This window comes from Chiroxiphia lanceolata, chromosome 12 (genome assembly GCF_009829145.1).
Source record: "Chiroxiphia lanceolata isolate bChiLan1 chromosome 12, bChiLan1.pri, whole genome shotgun sequence".
NCBI lineage: Eukaryota > Metazoa > Chordata > Aves > Passeriformes > Pipridae > Chiroxiphia > Chiroxiphia lanceolata.
Genome location: NC_045648.1, coordinates 951,174 through 970,164, shown reverse-complemented (window position 1 = coordinate 970,164; position 18,991 = coordinate 951,174). Strand labels below are relative to the sequence as shown.

General features: G+C 58.6%; 1 protein-coding gene across 6 annotated transcripts in view; it reads right to left on the bottom strand.

The window, feature by feature from the left end:
• The window catches only part of TLE3 (TLE family member 3, transcriptional corepressor), a 29,897-nt gene extending 15,874 nt beyond the window's left edge, over positions 1–14,023 (bottom strand). For 4 of the 6 annotated variants that reach the window (XM_032700324.1, XM_032700326.1, XM_032700325.1 and 1 more), the window contains exons 1-7: positions 13,896–14,023; positions 13,344–13,486; positions 13,108–13,208; positions 12,952–13,015; positions 12,019–12,063; positions 3,432–3,494; positions 2,980–3,054 (exon numbers count right to left, since the gene is read on the bottom strand). In XM_032700324.1, the coding sequence (XP_032556215.1) occupies positions 2,980–3,054; positions 3,432–3,494; positions 12,019–12,063; positions 12,952–13,015; positions 13,108–13,208; positions 13,344–13,367 (372 nt within the window). In that variant the 5' untranslated portion in view covers positions 13,368–13,486; positions 13,896–14,023. Of the gene's footprint in view, positions 1–2,949; positions 3,055–3,431; positions 3,495–12,018; positions 12,064–12,951; positions 13,016–13,107; positions 13,209–13,343; positions 13,487–13,895 lie in introns of all 6 variants that reach the window. The other 2 variants (XM_032700322.1, XM_032700323.1) reach the window with 1 other exon arrangement.
• Positions 14,024–18,991: the final 4,968 nt, after the last annotated feature.

Sequence of the window (18,991 nt, the reverse complement as noted above, 5' to 3'; positions counted from 1 at the left end):
GACAAGGGAAGCCTTGTCCCTCCATCCAGCACTGCAGCTCCATGGAGTAGCCAAGATCCCACCTCGGGGCTGCAGAGCTCCATCCCGGCACCGCTGAAGGAGCCGTGTCCCAGCTGGATCACTCCCAGGGCAAGGAGAAGAGGATGAGCCAACAAGCCCAGTGCACATCCCCGGGTGGTGCTGGAGGATCCCCAGGCTCCGCTCCCAGCTCCTTCCCATCCACGCCACTCCACTGTGTGTGATGCACATCCCTTGGGAATAACATCCTGGAGACTCCATGGAGTGGCACAAAGCCCGCCTGGGACTCCATGGTTGCATTTCTTCGTCAGCCCACGGAGCAGTCGATGCACATCCCTCAGGAATAACATCCTGGAGGCTCCACAGCACAGGGGGGGTGCTCGCTTGCTGTCCTCTGCTGGAAAGCCCAACTTCCCTCCCCGGCCCTTATTCCAACCCTGGAAAAGGTTGTTTTTAAAAACACACCGTGTGAGGGCTTGCTGCAAATATCCCAGGAATGGGCCGGCTACACGAGCTCTCTGGGCTCCCAAAAACTCCCCAGCACCCACAGTTGGGTGCTGATGGCAGGGACAGGACAGGGATCGAGGTCCTGGTCAACGAGTGACAGAACACAAGGACCTGGAGCAGCCTTTCAGAACCAGGGACCCTCCCAACACCTCCTCGGCTGAACCACAAGCTCAGACCTGTTCAGGACGCTGCCCTGGGGCTCCTCATCTGCTGGCAGGACCCCAGAACAGATCCATGTCCCCACATGTCCCAGGACAGCAGCTGGCAGTGGATAAAGACCCTGCAAACCCAACTTGGGGTGGCAGCGGGAGCCGACAGGGACACACAGACACCGAGAGGTCTCCTTCCTCCTGGGGTCCCTCAGCACGTGCCAGCCAAAGATGGGGAAGATATGAAGAGGTTATAAATTTAGGAGAAAGCTGGCAAGGAATATCTGGTCCGTGGAGTGGCTTTAATTGGATTATGTACATCATGCTTCATGCCTTTGTTCACCGATTTAATGGTTCACCACTTAAGTTCACCACTTGCGTTAAATTTAGTAAAGTAGTCTAATCATTTCCAGAGCTATAACCAAATCAAGGGCTCAATTTCACACAAGCCTGAAGCAGAGGAACTGTGAGACAATGGCCTAGATGCATAAAATTAACAGTTCTTGACCTCAAAAGGGGCGAAAAAAAAAGGTTTTCCTGATTTGGTGGGTTTTTGTGTGAGGCAGCACCTGCACCGAGGGCTGGGGCAGCCTGGGAGGGCTTCCCGTGGTGGGAGGGTTGGGACAGCAGGGCCACCCATCCCCAGGGCCACGGGATCCCCAGGGACACAGGGGTGGGGCTGTGCACACCCCAGTGCTGTCCTCACCCACCCGAGGAGAGCAAACAAACACAAGGGATGTGTCCACATGAGCAGCCCTACAATAACAAACCCCTGTGTGCAACGAGGGGAGGAAAAAGAACCCCAAATCCTCTGGGTTTGGTGCCTCGGGGGCACCAGAGCAGGTGCAGCAGCACAGACCCGCCACCCAAACCACCTCCAAACCTCTGGGATGAGCCTGGAACCTCCTCTACAAGACATGGAACCACTCACCGGCCTCCTGCCAGCAGCAACCCTACAATAACAAACTGGCGTGTGCAGTTTTTTCGGAGGAAAAAACCCAAAAACTGTTGGGGTTTTGTGCCTTGAGGGGCACCCGAGCACAGACCCAGCACCTAAAGCAGCCCCACAGCTCCGGGACGAGCTCTGGCCGTCCCTACAAGCCATGGAAGGATGTGGAATTGCCCACCAGCCTCCTGCCAGCACCGTGTCCCTCCCCAACAAGCCACGGCGGGAGGAGATGCCCATAATTCCTGCTGAAAGTTCGTCAGGAAAGCGATTAAACGGCTGGGCTGGCTGCTTAATGACAGGAGGCACTCGCTCTGATCCAAGGAAGCAATTACCTCGGAAATGGGGGTCACGGGCCCTGCTCATTCACCTTAATTGAATTCCAATATCTGCCTCCAGCTGCCGGGGGCTCCTGCCTGCGGCTCCAAGCAGCTCATCAAAGCCATGGGCTCCCTCCTCCCTGTCTCTGCTCACCTCCCAGCACTCCACGGTGCTGCCTGCCACCCCAAAACTCAGCTCCCATCCCTGGGCCACTTCCCAAGAGCCACCAACCCCACCACCTGCTACCAAACCTTTCCTCATCCCCAGAGACTGCAGCAGCTCAGAGCCCAATTCTACCTTTGGTGCTACCCACAAATTAGAGAAAAACGTAGAGAAGAGCAGGTTAAGTGCAAAGAATTATAAAGATCCTTGTAGCTTAAGAAGTGCAAATAGTTATTAAAAAAAAAAAAAAAAAGGGCAAGGAGCATTTTCTGGAAAACAAAGACCTAAAGCCAGAGGAGCCCTGGAGCCACCTGCCCAGGATGCTGGATGGGGACACCGATGTCCCGGGTTGAGGAGCAGGTTTGCTGCAGGACTGAGACCGTGACATCAATTAAAGAAACAATAAAAATGGTTAATCCTCAAATTAACCCCCCCCGAGCTCTGCGAGAGAGAGCCCGGCCAGCGGGAGTGGGTCATCAATGCATGGGACAACAACCCTGCCAAGGGCACAGCACATTCCACACCAACAGCCCAGCAGAGACAAGCCTGGGCTCAGGGGGTCTGCGAGGGCTGCTGGGTCCTGCTCTGCACCCCAAACACTGCCCAGGCCATGGGGAACACCCAATTTGGTCGCTGGAGGCTCCTGGAGCTGTGCCAGCACCCGGAAGGGGGCGGGAGGTGGAGATTCCACCCCTTGTCTCGCTCAATGCCAGACTGGAGGAGTTTTGGTCATTTGGGGGGGCCATGGGACGGCTGGGGGGGTGTGAGCCGCCCTGCTTTATCCCTCCTGAGCGCAGGATTGCCTCTGGTTATGGTAAATGATAGGAATAAAAGGGGTATACACACGGTGAGAGGCAGATTGGGAAGTCCACGTACCCCGATGATAGCATTCAACTCCGTCATTGTCACTTGCTTGGCACGTTCAACAGCCTGTGCCACTTGCTGTTGGTGCTGCGGGGACAGAGGGGCAGGGCCAGGTCAGAGCTGGGCATGGGGGCACCAGCCCAGGGGCAGGACCCCCCCTCCAGAGATGCTCACCCCTCTTTTGGGCTCTATTTTGCTCATGCCTGGGAGCACCTCCCAGCTCCACGGGGTGCAGGGGGGTGGAGAAGCCCCTCAGAGCCTTTTTGGAGACCCCCAAACCCCTTCACAGGGCCCAGCTCTCCCCCATCCCAAGGGTTTTCCAATGCACATGGAGGATCTGAACCCCATTTCTCACTCAGCCCCACAACCCCAGGGACCCCTGAGGGGCTCAGCACTGCCTGCCTGGGGAAACCCCCCCTGGGAGAAGCAGCAACTCCCCACCCAGGGTGTGAAAACTTCCTTACCTCTTGTGACAGAAAAGGCATGATCTGGGCTAAAATTGTATTCAGTCTTTTAGCAATTTCTGTCTGAAAAAAAGGAAGAAGAAAACCCAACAGTCAGCACCAAACAGCCTCCCACAGACAGCTCGAGGCTTCCTGGAGCAGTGTTGTGCATCCCCTCCCTGTCCCCCTCCATGTCTCTTCCCATATATCCCATTCCCATCCCCTACCACCCCTCCAAGTGGAAGTAGCAGCTCCCAACAGAGGCAATAAAAGCACCTTCAAGCACAGCAGCACAGGGACACATCCCTGCTGCCCTGGGACACTTGAGGCCCCTTCCCATCATGGGATGAGTGTCACAGACCAGCCCCAGCAGTGCTACACCACCCTGGACTTCCCTGGTTTCATGAAGACGTAGCACTGCCACAGCTCCTCATCCTTGGAGCAGCTGCTGGGGGCTGGATCCCAGAAAATCCAGTTTTTCGTGGCCCTTGCCATCACCTCCCACTCCTGGCACTGTGGTGAGTGTTGAGTTTCTCCAGGAGAAACCCTGGCAGAGACACCAGCGAGGCCTGGGGGTCCCTGCTCTGCTCTCTGCCCACCCCACACAAAGCTGGTGGTGTTCCCTTCGCCATCCTCCCATCCCACTCCAAAACAACCCAGACCCACCACCAGCTCCACTGACCTATTGGGACTGTAACAACCAACTGTGCTGATAACTGTGGGAATAATTAACTGGGAATGCTGCTTTCCTGGAGGGATGCCCCCAGCCCCGTGCTGGGAGGTGCCACCCTCCCACACACCCCACAGATGCTCCTGCTGGGCTCCCCTGGCTCCCACCAGGATCACTCGGCTCCCAAGGGTTACCCTGGGATCACTCAGCTCCCAAGGGTTACCCTGGGATCACTCGGCTCCCAAGGGTTACCCTGGGATCACTCGGCTCCCAAGGGTTACCCTGGGATCACTCGGCTCCCAAGGGTTAACTCGGCTGCTCCGCCAGGGCAGCTGTGAAAACAGCTCCTGCTCCAAGTCAAACAGGGCCGGAGCAGCCGAGGATCCAGAGCCACAACAATGGCCGGGCCGAGGCTGGCAGGGAATCAAACGCCCAGAAATTCCTTCCGACAGCCCCGAGCAGCTCGTTATCAATAACACAAGTGATTAACCTGGGCTCGCTCCAGCCTCCCTCTTGGCAAGGGGCCTCTTCCCAAGGCAGCCAGCAGTCGAGCCCCCTCTGTGCCCCCCAAATCCATCCCTGCCATCCCAAGGCTTCACCTTCCTGATCCCACAGCTCAGCCCCGAGGATGGGTCCTACAGCAGCTTGGCTTTTGAAGCCCATCCAACCCAGAGAGGAGCTCTGAGCTCTACCTGCTCTCAAGTACTGCAAGGAAAATCCCCAAATATCACAGTTTGGGAGAAAATGCCCAACAGACACTCAGCCCTTGCTGGGAGGAGCTGGGTGATGGCCAGGTCACACTGCTGTGACTACAAGACCAACCCAACAAGCACAACCGATGTTCCCAGGATGACCAGAAGCAAGGAGACACCAAGAAAACCCTGCTCTCCCCCAGTACTGAGCCACCCCCATGGAGGGAACAACCCCACAGACCCCAGAACTCGGGGTCCTGCTCCGAGGGGTCCCCACGCAGCCCCCATTGCTGCTTTTGGCTGCTGAGCCACAGGGATATTTCTGGCCATCCTCTTCTCTGAAAGCACCCCAGTGATTGGGTTACACCTCATGCTTTAATTAGCAATTCCAGAGGGCAGGAGAACGTGCTGGCACATCGTGCCAAGGCAGGAGCACCAGGAGGTGACCAGGGGTTGGACTCAGGTACCCCCAGCTACAGCTACACCAGTCACCAGGATTATCACGGACCCCAACGTGAGGATGCACAGATCAGGAGGCAGCTGGGGCTCATGGAATCCTGGAATGGTTTGGGTGGGAAGGGAGCTTAAACATTATCCAGTTCCACCCCCTGCCATGGGCAGGGACACCTTCCACCAGCCCAGGTTGCTCCAAGCCCCGTCCAACCTGGCCTTGGACACTTCCAGGGATGGGGCAGCCACAGCTTCTCTGGGCAACCTGTGCCAGGGCCTCGCTACCCTCACAGGCAAGAATTCCTTTCCAAAATCCCACCTAACCCTGCCCTGTGTCAGTGGGAAGCCATTCCCCTTTTCCTGTCACTGCAGCGACACTTCACTGTCGTGACAGCGCAAGATCCCTGCCCCGAGGAACAGGTTCTGGCCAGCACAAGTTTTTAACCCCCCCACACTCACACATCACCCCAGGACCACTCTGCACCCCAAAAATGGGGCTGGAAGCTAAAACTGCCCAAATCCAGCCCAGCCCCAGCCCCGTGTCCAAAGGAGCCAGGCTGGCACCGCGTGTGCCACCAGCCAGCCCAGAGCTCCCACCACGCGCTGCCCAGCGAGAGCAAAAGCTCTTTGAAGGCTTTTTGGCACTGAGGCATCGATTAGATTATATATAGACTGCAGCTCCATTAAATATTTATTCCTTCAGCTGAAGCCCATTGGATTCTGGATGCGACAAGCCCGGCTGCTGCTCCTGTGAGTTCCAGAACAAATTCCATCCTTATTTGAGGTGAAAACAGCGGTGCCAGCACGAGGCTCCCTGGGCTGCGCCGCAGAGGTGGGGTCAGTGTGACAGGAAAAATACAGCACCCAAACAGGCTGGTGGTAGGGAGGAGGAAGGGAAGGTGCTGGGTATTCCCCGGGAATCACACAGTCCAGACTCACAACAACCCATCTCCTCCACATTTAAATCCAGTTCTGCCCAAACTTCAAACAAAGATTTTCCGCAAAGGGAGAGACTTCCCACGTGGGACTCAGTGAGCAGAAAGATATTAGATGTCCAAAATATTATGTTTACAACTGTGAGGTTTCCTGCGAACATGAGATTCAATAGTCTTTAAATATTTGTTCACTTTAACTTTTCCCATTCCACAGAATATTAAACTCTGGTTGTCCCCATTAAAAGTTTAATCGGGAGCGAAAGGGGATCCTCCGGCACGTCGGGAACAGGGAAGGGCTTCATGCCCGACACCTTCCCCATAACAGGGCTCATTCATCACCTTCCCAGAGTGACGGAGCCCCCCGAGCCCCCCCGAGCTGCTCCTGCCAAGAAAAACCTCCATTCCCCACGGCAGGTTGCCATGGCAATCCCAGGCTCTGCATCCCCTTCCGATGCCCTGCATCTTCCCTGGACCACAGCTGCAAATGAGTGGGGATAAAACACCCAGGAGAGGTACCCACCCACCCAAACCCCCACAGGAGGTGCTCAGTGGGTGCTGGGTGCCTCTCCTGGGGTCCATGGGAGCACCTTCAGGGACACTCACCCGGGCACAGAGATGCTGATGGGCATTAAAAAGGGCAAGAGGTTGGAGAACCTGAAATCCTCAACTAACCCCCCATCACCCCCTGCCCCTGCCAAGAATCTGACCTCCTGCCTGAGCAGAAACACTTCTGGGCTGGCGTTTCACCAGCACGGAGGGGGAAACCAGAGAAAACATTTGCACTGGTGATAAATCAAGAGAGGGACCGTTGGGTCCTGTCACCCCACCCGCTCTTAAAATGGCCAGAGCCACCACCAGCACCCACAGCTCTGGAGGGCACAGGGAGCTGCTCCTGGCAGCCTGTCAGGAGGCAGGATGGGGCTCTGGGAGCAGGAACAGGTTGGCATGGTGTTAAATAGCTCGGGGCTGGCTCTGCCCAGCAGCTCCGGCCCCACGGCCGCTCGTCTTTACACCTGGATGTGGCAGAGGGAAGTTTAAAAATAACCCTGTGGCCCATCAGTCACAGCAGAGACAGAGCAGGGCTGAAAGGAGCTGCCTTAGAAATGACCCAGAGCACAGGAGTGCAGAATTCCAAGCTGGAACCTGGGGGGTCCTGCGTGATACCCCACGGATACCCCACTGGGTGGTGGAGCCAAAATACATCAGCCTTGGACGTAGTTGAGGAGGAAAACAGGAGCTGCAGGGATGCCCCAGCCCTGGGGATGCACCCCCAGGCTGGTCCCAGCATTCCCCCACAGCACAGGATGGGATCCAAACCCCTCCTGGGCTCCCAGTCCTTGGGAGAATGGAGATGCCTCATAAAATAGCCCCACAACCACCACTCTGAGGGGAGCAATCCCAAAGACCCTGCACAAAGCACCCCAAAACATCCTGCACAAAACACCCTAAACCTCTGTAGGGAAGGGAATCACAGCAGTGCACACCAGGCCATGGCAGACAGAGCCTCAGAACAGATTTTGGGCCACAGCAGCCCCCAGTTCCACCTGCCCTTGCTTATAGATTTATATGTCAGGATGAAGAATGAAGAGAACGGATGAACACACAGCACTGCCCTTCCTCCTCTTGGAAGACACCCCAAAACATACATATCTATATCACAGACTATCCTGAGCTGGAAGGGACCCATAAGAATATCCAGTCCAGCTCCTGGCCCTGCACAGACACCCCAACAATCCCACCCTGTCCCTCAGAGTGTTGTCCAAATGCTCCTGGAGCTCTGGCAGCCTTGGGGCCGTGCCCACTGCCCTGGGGAAGTGCAAATGTATAAACACACACATGTATAAATACACACACCCCCAAAATGCCTAAAACCCTGGAGCAGTGGGGTTGGTGGGGCTGCCAAAGGTGATGGTCTGTGGGATGCAGAACACGGCACCAGCGCCATCCCACCATCCCACAACACGGCCACCCATGAGCCCCCAGCTTCTCCTGGGCTCCCAAACCACAGATCCCTCCACACACACCCCCAGTATTGTTTCCAAGACGGGTCTGGACCCCCCAGCCCTCCTTCAGGCACTCCAGGACACCCCCTCCCGTGCTGCACAGTCCCCCCAAAACCTCCTCCCTGGCAGAGGGCGGGGGGGAGAAGCGAGGAGTAAATCACACCAGCCGTGAAGCACCAGCAGCATTTGTTGAAACCAGGATATTGTCTCTTTAAGCACATGAAAATAAGGCCCTTGAGCAGTGTGGTTCTCACTCCGGCGCACAATTATGGGTACTTTCAGCTGTCTACCACTATTTCAAGTGCTCTCTCCAACCGGGCTGTCAATGGCATGTTGAAAGCTATTTGTGGCTGCTATCGTTATTAGCAAAGTGGAGAGCCAGGCTGATGAGAATTAAATCAGGGAGGGGGGGTGGAGGGGCAGGACACAACCCCTCATTACGGAATTACCACCGGCAACCGGGATGTGGGGGGCACAGCCCACTCAGACCCCCAAAAAGGCACCCAGCACCCCCAAAATCCACCTGCAGAGCTGCGGGGAGGGAGAGGTGAAGCTCTGACAATATTCCCTTCTACCTTAGGAGACCTGAGAGCAGAGCTAACAAATTACTTGGCTTCTGAAGTATTTAGCAAATTATTACCTGGCACTCCTTGCTAACGAGCATGACAGAAAGTATATTGTGTTCCTAGAATATTCTAGAGGAAAAAAAAAAAAAACCCTGCCTCTCTTCCCTGGAAGTGTCAGGGGGGTTTAGGTTTGTTCCAAGCATTAAGTGTTTAAGCACGAAAACAAGAAGTGCTTATGTGGAGGGTTCTCAGCCATAAAAAGAAATAAAACCCAGCACAAAGGTTCTGTCCTCCGAGGTGTCCCGTTTCCCCACGCAAAATTAGTTTTTCTTTTGGAATGGTTATTGCAGTCGGCGATTATCCACGGAGATCTGCACAGAAACAATGCGAAGCCAACAGGGGAAGCAAAGTTTCTTTTGGAAAAATCAATTAGCCCTAAGAAGGGGGGGGAAAAAAAAAAAAAAAAGTTTTGCCGGGGTTTCAAAAGAAAGCTCATGATTGGACTCGGGTTTAAGAAAGCTGAGCCCGGGTAAGGGAGCTTAGTTCAGCAGGAAGACTGATGTAAGGAGCGATTCACTGCAACCAAGTCACTTCCTAAATATTTCCTTGCATATGGAGTTGTTTATGAAAGTACATTTTTTTGCTTAACAAGAAACAAAACGAGAAGAAAGGGGGGAAGGAAAAAAAAAAAAAACAAAACAACACAACAACCCCACACGCAGCCACATATGCACACACTTAATATTCAGCGTAGAAGAGATAATCTGTTATATAAGCCCACAGACAGACAATCCCCTTTTGCTTAAAGATGAAGTATCCATCAATGTTTGTCTGGAGCAGATGTAATCACAAGCAGTCAAGTCTGGAGGGCAGGACACTGCATGAATAATTCAAGCACTTCAGTCTACTTGATTGTGTGCAGATAAACACAAGTCAACCGCTAAACAGGTCAGCTGATAAACTTGTTTGTTCAGGACCAGCCACCCTCAACCAGATGCAGGCAGGACCACGCCGCAATTAGCGGGATGCCTTGCGGGGGGATGCTGCGGCAGGGATGCCTTTCAGGGGGATGCTGCGGCCCGAAAGAGGGGGAAAACCCTCGGCGGGCCCCCCGCTGCGGTCCTGCTCTCCCATCCCGCCGCTCCCTCTCGCCCCATTTTCGCCTGGAAGCGCCGCCGGGAGCAGCTCGCGGGGCTTTGTTTTCCTCCGGCCCCGCGCGCTTTGCTGTCAATTAAAGAACGAGGCGGCTTCGCCTCCCGAAGTTCGGCGAGCCCGGCGCTCGGCACGCAGCACATGTCACCGCGAGCGGGCAGGGATGCTCGGCACAGGCTGGAACCGTCCGGACGGGATTTATCCGCTCGCCCGCAAAGCTCCCAGCAAAGCACGTTGACCACGCTGGGCCTCCCAGGCCACCACCACCCAGCAACTCCCAGGGCACAAAACCACCCCTGGGAATGCCGGGGCTCCTCAGTCACCCCCCAAAACCACCACGGACACATCAAGGGAAGACGCCCTACACGGTCACGGTTGGCGGAGCGGAGGATGGGGTGATCCATCTGCACCTCCCGAGGGCGCCAGGCCTCACTGATCCCTTGGGTTCCATCCATGGACCGGTGGGAAAACACACTGCACATCTCAGGAACAGCAACTCCTTCCAAAGCTTCCACGGAGAGAACAAGCCCAACATCCCTGTGCATTATCCCAGCATCTCCCAGCATCACCCAGAGCGGAGCCGTTCGACACCGAGCAACCAGGTGGGAAGAGGCACTTCCTCTCCCCAAAGAGCCCGTGTTCACGTTACTCCAGTGCCTCCAGTGTCACCCCATCCCTCGGGCATCACTCCAGTCCCTCAGGGCATCGCTGAAGCGGCCGCAGGGTCCGTGTCCCTCTGGACGCACCACAACCGTCCCCTCCTCAGGGAGGCCACCACGGGCCTACACAAACCCCCTGCATTCTGGGGGATTCCCGACCTCCCCAGGCCAAACCCTGCCCAAGGCCTCCCCCAGCACGGGGGTCCCGGCCCCTCACAGCCTCCCAGGGCTCCCCCTGGGCCGCCCTGCCCCACCTGGGTCCAGGCAGAGCCCCGGAGAGCGGGCGAGGAGTCGGGATTGTCTGCACGGGAGAAGATATTTTTAAAAAAACTGAAGACTAAGCAGGAATTATTTTCGTTGCCCTGTGACTGCGCCGCAGAAAGGCAAAGGGAAGAAAAGAGAGGCAGATTCAGAGACGCTGCTTTGCATTTCATCAGCTCCCAGCGACTACACTTCCTAGAGGAGGGCGATGCTGCTATTAAGCAAAACCACTTTGGAGTTGAATGGGGCTGATTTGCGAGCGGCAAAGTTGATGTCAACTCCTATCTGCCTTAAGTTCTTAATTAGAACTCCTTCTAAAACCAGTAAGCAGCAGCAGCACAAATAATCAGGTCTAATCTCAATAATAACTTTATTCCTTTAAGTTTTACCATCATGTGCGCAGCCTTTAGGCTCTTTAACGATAATCTTATCAAGGTACCACACCACATTCTGCTGGGGCCTTCTCTATTTTTTCCTTCAGGCAAGTTACATATTAGAGGAGACTGGAAGGGAGAAAAAAAAAAAAAAAACACCAAACCAACCAACCCCAAACATTGCTTCATTTCCCAGATGCAAAGACAAATCCGTGACATTGAGCAACACACCGTAAGCTATCGGAGCCCTGGAGATAATTCCCTCCTCAGTCTCACGCTACAGCGCGGAGGAGATCAGGGTATGACCTTAGAAACAGTCCTGTTGTACCAACAACACAACCAGAGGCAATCGCAGCACACATCAGTGTTTTCCCAGTTTTGGGAACGCGCTATTCCAGGTACCGCCATCCCAGCACGGAAGGCAAGGCTGTTCTCACCCCTCAGCATAAACACTCCGCTTAAAACCCGAATTTCTCAGCAGCACAGACAAAACACCAACCTGCCAACAACCTGCAGTTCCCAATTCCACTGCCAGGCCACGGGATTCCCACCTGGAGTCACATCCCTGCCTTCAGCACTTATTCCCTATCTAGTGCAATCAGGGCCTCTGTAACAAATGTGGATAGAGCCCTCCTAAACTGTAACAAACGTGGACAGAGCCTTCCTAAACTGTAAGAAACATGGATAAAGCCCTTCCTAAACTGTAACAAACGTGGATAGAGCCTTCCTAAATCTTCCTTCCCGAAGCCTAGCCATGAGCAATCAGGGCCCATTTTACCTCAGGTTGAGGAAAAGGGCAACAGGAGATCAATCAATCCCAACTTCCCCCCCCTGGAAATTACTCACCTGTTTGTGCATTTCAATGTTCAAACCGTAGGACATTTCGTAGTACTGGGGAACAAAAACATACAAATAAATTCAATTAAAGAAGAGAGCCAAGAAGAATTTGAATTAACTTCACAGAAGGTATTTGCATAAGGTCATTACCAAAAAGCATCCTGGTCAAAACTGGGCTTAAAGCACTGGTAGCCAAGGAAATTACACCTTATAATAAGCAGATGTTTATGGGTTTAACTGGTAGGCACTTAACAAGGGGACACTCCTTTTGACTCCTGTTTTCTCCTCCTAAGCTACTTACAAAAACAAAGAGGCGCAGAGCTGGGTGACAGGCGTCTGCTCAGCCCTGGCAGAACAGGTACAGCCCGGAGTCTGGCCAAAATTCCAGCTTCTCACTGGGGGGGTGGATTTATTCCCCCCCCCAGGGGCCAATGGAGCTGCTGGGAGCCCTGGGAGCCGCTGGGAAAGGGGGTGCTGGATCCTGCTGAACCCAGGAGAAACCCAACCGAGCCCACCTGGGGGCCCCGAGACGCAAATTTGGCTAAAAAAAGAGGGTTTTGAGGCAACAAAAGAGCCCATTTCCCTCGGGAAGGATGAGCGGGGTGAGCTGGGATGGCTCCCGGGTGGCCTCACTCCGCGCCTCGGAGCAGCAAGGGGGGGACCCCCATCACGCCGAGGGACCCCCCGGAGCCCGGGGGCGCTGCTCCAACCTCCCCCCGGCCCCCCCGGAGCGCTACAAAGGGGTTAACAGGAAACTTGGGATTGCGCTTCCAGCCGTCTGGGGCTCCGCGCGCCTGGCATCGGGCACCCCCCCAACGCCTCCGGGGGTCCCCGGGCAGGCAGTGCCCGTCCCGGGAGGGGGGTCCCCCGGTCCCCCCCGTCCGCAGGCTCCCAGCTAATGACATTTACAGGCTGATCCGAAATCTGATTAAAGTCTCTCACCATAACGTAATGGCGCTGCATTTCGGTCTTCTCGTTCGCCAGCTTGTCATACTCCACTTTGAGGCTGGGGGGGGGGAGAGCGGAGGGTGAGACCCCGCGGGCGGGGGGGGCGGGCGGGGCGGGGGGGGGGGCAGCCGGGGGTCCCCCCGGGCTCACCTGTGGTACTGGGCCTGCAGGAACTGGAACTCGTCCTTGATCCGGTCGCAGGACTCGGCCACGGTGAATTTGAAGCCCGGTTGGCCCGGCTGGTGCGGAGCCTGCGGGGGGGGGGACCGGGGGTCGGTTACCGGGGAGTGCGGGGGGGGTGTTACCGGGGGGATACGGCGGGAGGGAGCCGGGGGGAGGTACTGGGGGTGCGGGAGGGGGGTCGGGAGGGGGGTACCGGGACTCACCGGGTGCCGGCCCTGGGGGTACATGGCCGGGCTGGGGCGCGGTCACTGGGACGAGCCGTGCCGTGCCTCGCTACGGCGATCGCGACGTGCGGTGCTGGCGCTGCTGCCCGCCGGGCTCGGAGCGCTCCCGGAGAGGCCGAGAACTGAACAAAGGGACGAGAGGAAAGTCCGTGCGGGGGGCGGAGGAGGGAGGGCGGAGGGGGTGGGGGGGGGAGCGGGCTCGGCCGGTTCCCCCCCGCACACGCACCCCCCCACCCCGGCCCCGCACCGCCGGGGAGGCGCCCGCGGAGCCGAGCCCAGCCCCGCACCGCCGGGGCCAGGTGCCGACCCCCCCCGGCCGCCGCGCTCCGCGGGCCTCCGCTTCCTCACCCCCCCCCCTCCTTCCGGCACTCGCTGTCGGAAAAAAAAAAAAAAAAGCAAAATCACCCCCAAAAAAAGAAAAAAAAATAAATAGACGAAAAAGCCACAGCGACAACAACAACGCGGCGGCGGGAGGATGGTCCCGCGGTATTCCTGCGGCCGGGAGAAGGGGAAGCAAAGCCAGGAACTAACGCCGGAGCACGACGGCCATGGAGGAGAGGAGGAGGGGGAGGAAGGCCGTACACATCCGACTTCCCGGGCGCCGCGGACATGCGAAGAGCGAGCGGATCCCCCCGCCCGGGGGCGGCCGTTCAGCTGCGTCCCGCGGGGCTGGCGGTGGGCGCGGGGGCCATGGCGGGCGCGGGGGTCGCGGAGCGGGGCCGGAGCGGGGCGGCAGCGCCGAGCACGCGGTGCGGCCACAGCGCCCGGGCGGAGCGGGGCGGCGGGCGGGCGACAAAACCCGGCCGGCCGCTCCGGCCGCGGCCAATGGCGGCGCGCCGCGCCCACGTGGGGGCACGGAGAGCGCGCGCCGATTGGGCGCCGCCGCGCGCGACGTCACAATGCCAGCTTGTGTCCGCGAGAGGGCCGCCCGCAGGCCACGCCTACCGCGCCACGCCCCCCCTTCCAAGCCACGCCCCCCGCGGTCCCCCCGGCCCGGCCGAGCCCGCGATGGAGCGGCCGGGCCTCGGCGAGAACGGTCGTGCCCGGGCTGAACGCGGCCGGGCCCCCGCGCCGGGGTCCGCACGACACCCACAACCGCTGTGTCACCCCCTGCTCTCCCCTCACGGCCCGCCGCGCCCGCGGAGCGCGCGGGACGAGCCCCCCCCCCGCGCCGACATGGCCGCCCTGGCTCCCCCGGCGGCCGCGCGGCCGCTTTGATGTGTCGTGAGGGCCCCGCTCCGCGCCCCCGCGCGCGCCCGAGGGGCTTTAACGAGGAACACGGGTAATGGCGTTCACGTCAGCGCCTCCCGCCGCGCCCTGGGGACACCCGCCCGCACCCCCGCGGGGGACCCCTGGCCGGGGCGGCGCAGGGAGCGGCCCCCGGCCCGGCCCGGCGGGGCGGGGGCGGCGGGTCCGGCGCGGCCGCGGCCCCCCGGGCGGGCCCGGCGCACAAAATGGCCGCTCGCCCGCGCGTCAGACGGAGCCTCCGCCCCACGTGGGACCGCGCGGCGGGCCGCGCCCCTCCGCCAATCACGGCGCGGAGCCGGCCGCCGCTCGGGCGCGATTGGCCGCGGGGAGCGGCGCTGTCAATCAAAGCCACGCGGGGCCGCGGCGCGCAGCCCCCGCCCGCCATGGCGGCGTAATTAGCCCGGGCCGGCGCTTCCTCCCGCTCAAACAATCTGTCACCGCCGAGCCGGGCGGGCCGCGCCGAGCGGCCCCGGCACCGCCGCGCCGGATGGGGCTCCTCGGCATCAATAATCACACGCCACCGTTTAAACAATCAAACGGGGGGGGAAACCCCCGGCAGTCCCGCCGCGCCCCCCGCTGCCCGGTGCGGGGGGTGCGGAGCGCCCCGCTGACCCCCGGGGTGCGGGATTGGGGTGTCCCGGCCCCCCCCCGCCGCCGCTAATTGGGAGCGTTCCGGCTGTTGACGTGACAGGCGCTGTCAGCGCCCGGCGCTGCTCATTGGCTGCCGCCGCCAGGCCCCGCCCCCGCCCCACGTGGGGCCCGCGCGGCGCGGCGGGAGAGCCGCGAAACCCGGAGCGGAAGCCGGAGAGGAGCCGGAGCCACCGCGGGCCCGGAGCCACCGCGCCCTGCCCGCCTCCTCCGCCATCCCCCCTCCTGAGGTCCTAACTTTGCCCCCTTTGGGCCTTCCCTTGGCTTTCACTCTGCCGAGGCAGCAGCTCTCTGCAGAGTCCCTGCGCTGCACGGGGCACGGGGGTGCACTTGGAGTGCCCGCTGGGGGGCAAATCGGGGTGCAGTGGAATATCCATTGGGACATCCGTAGAGTGCCCAGCGGGGTTCCCATCACAGCAGGGTGCACACTGAGTCACCCACTGGAGCATCACTGGGGTTCCCATCGGGGCACCCACTGGGTGCACCCCGGGGTTCACAGCCCCCCCAGGATGCAGCCAGGCAGGCAGAGCCCGGCCCAGTCTCTGGGAGGACGTGAGCTCACAGTTCTCCAAACCACACGGAGCAGGGGGGGCTCCTGAGGCCTCGTCTGCTGGAGAGCAGAGAAAATTAATGGCAATGAGCAACCCTGGAAATATTAGTGGTGAAACCAGTCCTTATTTCTCCTGCAAAGTGCTCTCCCTGGCAGTTCCCTCTGCCAAGTGCTTCCAAGGTGACAGCTATTTAGTGGAGGAACGTGCCCAGTGCTGCTGGTGTCACACACTCACATCAGTCCCGGGAGACTGCAGAGCACAGGGAGCAGCACCTGGAAACCCTCGGATCTGTGAGGCCCTCGGGGACAGGACAGGCACTGCCCTTCCTCTCCATCCTGCCCAGAGGCCACGGAAATGCTCCCAGGGCTGGAGCCCCTCTGCTCTGGAGCCAGGCTGGGAGAGATGGGAGAGGTTCACCTGGAGGAGAGAAGAATCCAGGGAGAGCTGAGAGCCCCTTGCAGGGCCTAAAGGGGCTCCAGGAGAGCTGGAGAGGGACTGGGGACAAGGGATGGAGGGACAGGACACAGGGAATGGCTTCCCACTGCCAGAGGGCAGGGATAGGTGGGATAGTGGGAAAAAATTCTTGACTGTGAGGGTGGGGAGGCCCTGGCACAGGTTGCCCAGAGAAGCTGTGGTTGCCCCATCCCTGGAAGTGTCCAAGGCCAGGTTGGAAGGGGTTTGGAGCAGTCTGGGACAGTGGAAGGTGTCCCTGCCCATGGCAGGGGGTGGGATGGGATGGGCTTTAAGGTCCCTTCCAACCCTAACAATTCCAGGGTTCTGTGATTCTGTGATGATCCTCACTCTGTGCCTCACTGAGCTGGAAAAGTGTGAAAAGTGGGGTGATTCCAGGGGTGGGGCTGAGCCAGACCCTCTGTCCCAGAAGCTTTCCAGGTCCTAACTCCAGGGACATGAGGCCGTGGGGGGGAGTGATGGAAAGCAGCGATTTTGCACTGAAAATTCACTTCACGGCTCAAAATAGAACACATTAGCTGAGCTGCTCCCCTCCCCCAGTGGTACTTATGGACAAATTCTGATTTTTACTTAATGGTTTCCCCGAAAAGGTTGTAATTTTCTTCCCATTCCCATCGAGCTGCAGCTCCTGTGCTGTTGTGGTGAACTCAAACGACCAAGGATGTCTCTCGTTAATTGATATTCCTCACACTGGGACTGTGCTGAAATAGGAGCTGGTTTATTTTAGCTTATTAAAACTCACCTGGTTGGGAAAAAAAAAAAAAAAGAAGAAGAAAAAAGAAGAAAGAGAACGATTAGGGGTGAAAGGAAACGTTCTGGTTCATATTGATTTAAGATCTGCTTAAATTGATATTTGCACATCCCAATTATAAACCCGTGATCTTTTCCCATAATTTATTTTTCTTTTTCTGAGTTTGGTTTTTTTTTCCCTAAGGATCTTAGAAAAGGCCTCAGCGTGAGAAGCCACTGTCTCCTCTCCCAGCCAGCCACGGGATGCCTTTGTCACTGTGATTGGGGACATTGTGTTGCTCCTCTAAGGGCCATGAGGGGCAGGAGGGACACAGGGATGGAGGCACCTCGTCTTCTTCCCAGTTCTGCTCAAGCTGGGGCAGCCAACACCACGAGCTGAGGATGAGGATGGGGATGAGGGCTCTGGGGACACTCACCGAAGGCCAATGTCATCATCTGGGTGCCTGGCAAGGGCAGCTTCCCATGGGGGTGTGGCAGTGGAGCAGCCCAGGCAGAGCAGGAGGCACTGGGGTCCTTCAGGGTGATGGGGCGGTCCCTCCCTTGGGATGTCCCTGGTCTAGGGGTGGTTTTGGCCCTGATGTGCCCCGTCCCTGAGCTGTGCCCAGGCGATGCCAACGTGCAGCCCTGGCCCCCCCCTCCCCTCGTGAGGTCTCACAGCTGGGAAGGGAAGCAGGAGATGTCCTCCCCCACCCTGTCTGGGGACAAACCTCGGGCTCAGCTTCTGGGCACAGGGTGTTGTGACACTGTCCTGTCCCCACTGCAATGCCACCCTTTCGGGGAAACCATCTGAGCTGCCCTTCCCCTTCCCCTTCCCAAAGGGCCCCTGAGGGGAACACCCACTGTCCCCATCCTCCCACAGATGATGACCTGGCACTGCCACCCCCGCTGGCTCCAGTGACCCCCATGTCCTGGCCCCTTGGGGGGTGGACAGAGCCCCCCTCACCCCTTCCCAGGGGCTGGGCCGTCCTGGGGGCCGTGGTCCAGCTGCAGGGAATAAGGAAGGATCCCTCAGGATGAGCTTTGGAACAGCTGGAAGGGGCTGAACATCTGCACAGCCACAGTCACCCCGAGCCTCCCTGCGGGAAACGGCTCCAAAACACCCACGGCAGGACACCTATTTTCCCCCAAAATTTTTATCTCCCCTTCCCGAGAGAAGTCCGGCTGCAGCTTCCATGTGGATTTGCTGGGAGGCCGCAGAGGAGGGGCCGGGGGAGAGGGGAATCCTGCCCACACACACGTGTGCACAGAGACACACAGACGCACACACAGACACACAGACACACACACACGCACCCACGTGTGTCCCTCCCTCCCCGGCCCCGGGAGCAGCCGAGCTCGCCCGGCGTGACGGGAGCCGCCCCGAGAGGTGACTTTATCGCTGACAAGCCGGTCCCAACCCCGGTCAATGGTGTGTGTTTACATTGCAGGTGACACTATCTGCCCTCCGCGCAGGGCAGGACCCTGCCTGCCAAATTTCCTTTAGCTTTCAAGTTTATCTAAACAAGGATTTCAGGGCTGGGAAGGCAGCGAAACGCATACGAATGAGCGGCGGCGGCGAGCGGGGAGAGCTCCCAGGCCGGATGTGTGGCTTTGTGGGGAGCTGGGCTTTATCTGCTCTTGGCAGGGAGGTTTTACAGCCCCTCGGCAAGAGAGGCTCCAATCCTGCTCTGGCACCAGCAGCTCCGCGGCGGTGGCCACGTGCATCCTCAGCCAGCGCCGGGATGGGGCTTGGAGCAGCCTGCTCTGGTGGAAGATGTGCCTGTTCAGGACAGGACCTTTGGGGTCCCTTCCCACCCAAACCATTCCAGGACTCTGTGACGTTTGCAGGCGGGACCGGGAAGAGCGTCGGTTGCTGGTGTTGCCACAACAGGCCCCGATTACCCCGTCCTTTCACAAGCAAAACTCCCATTGACCTCACCCTCATCGGCGGGTTTGCTTGAGCAATCCCTGTGCCCGGCC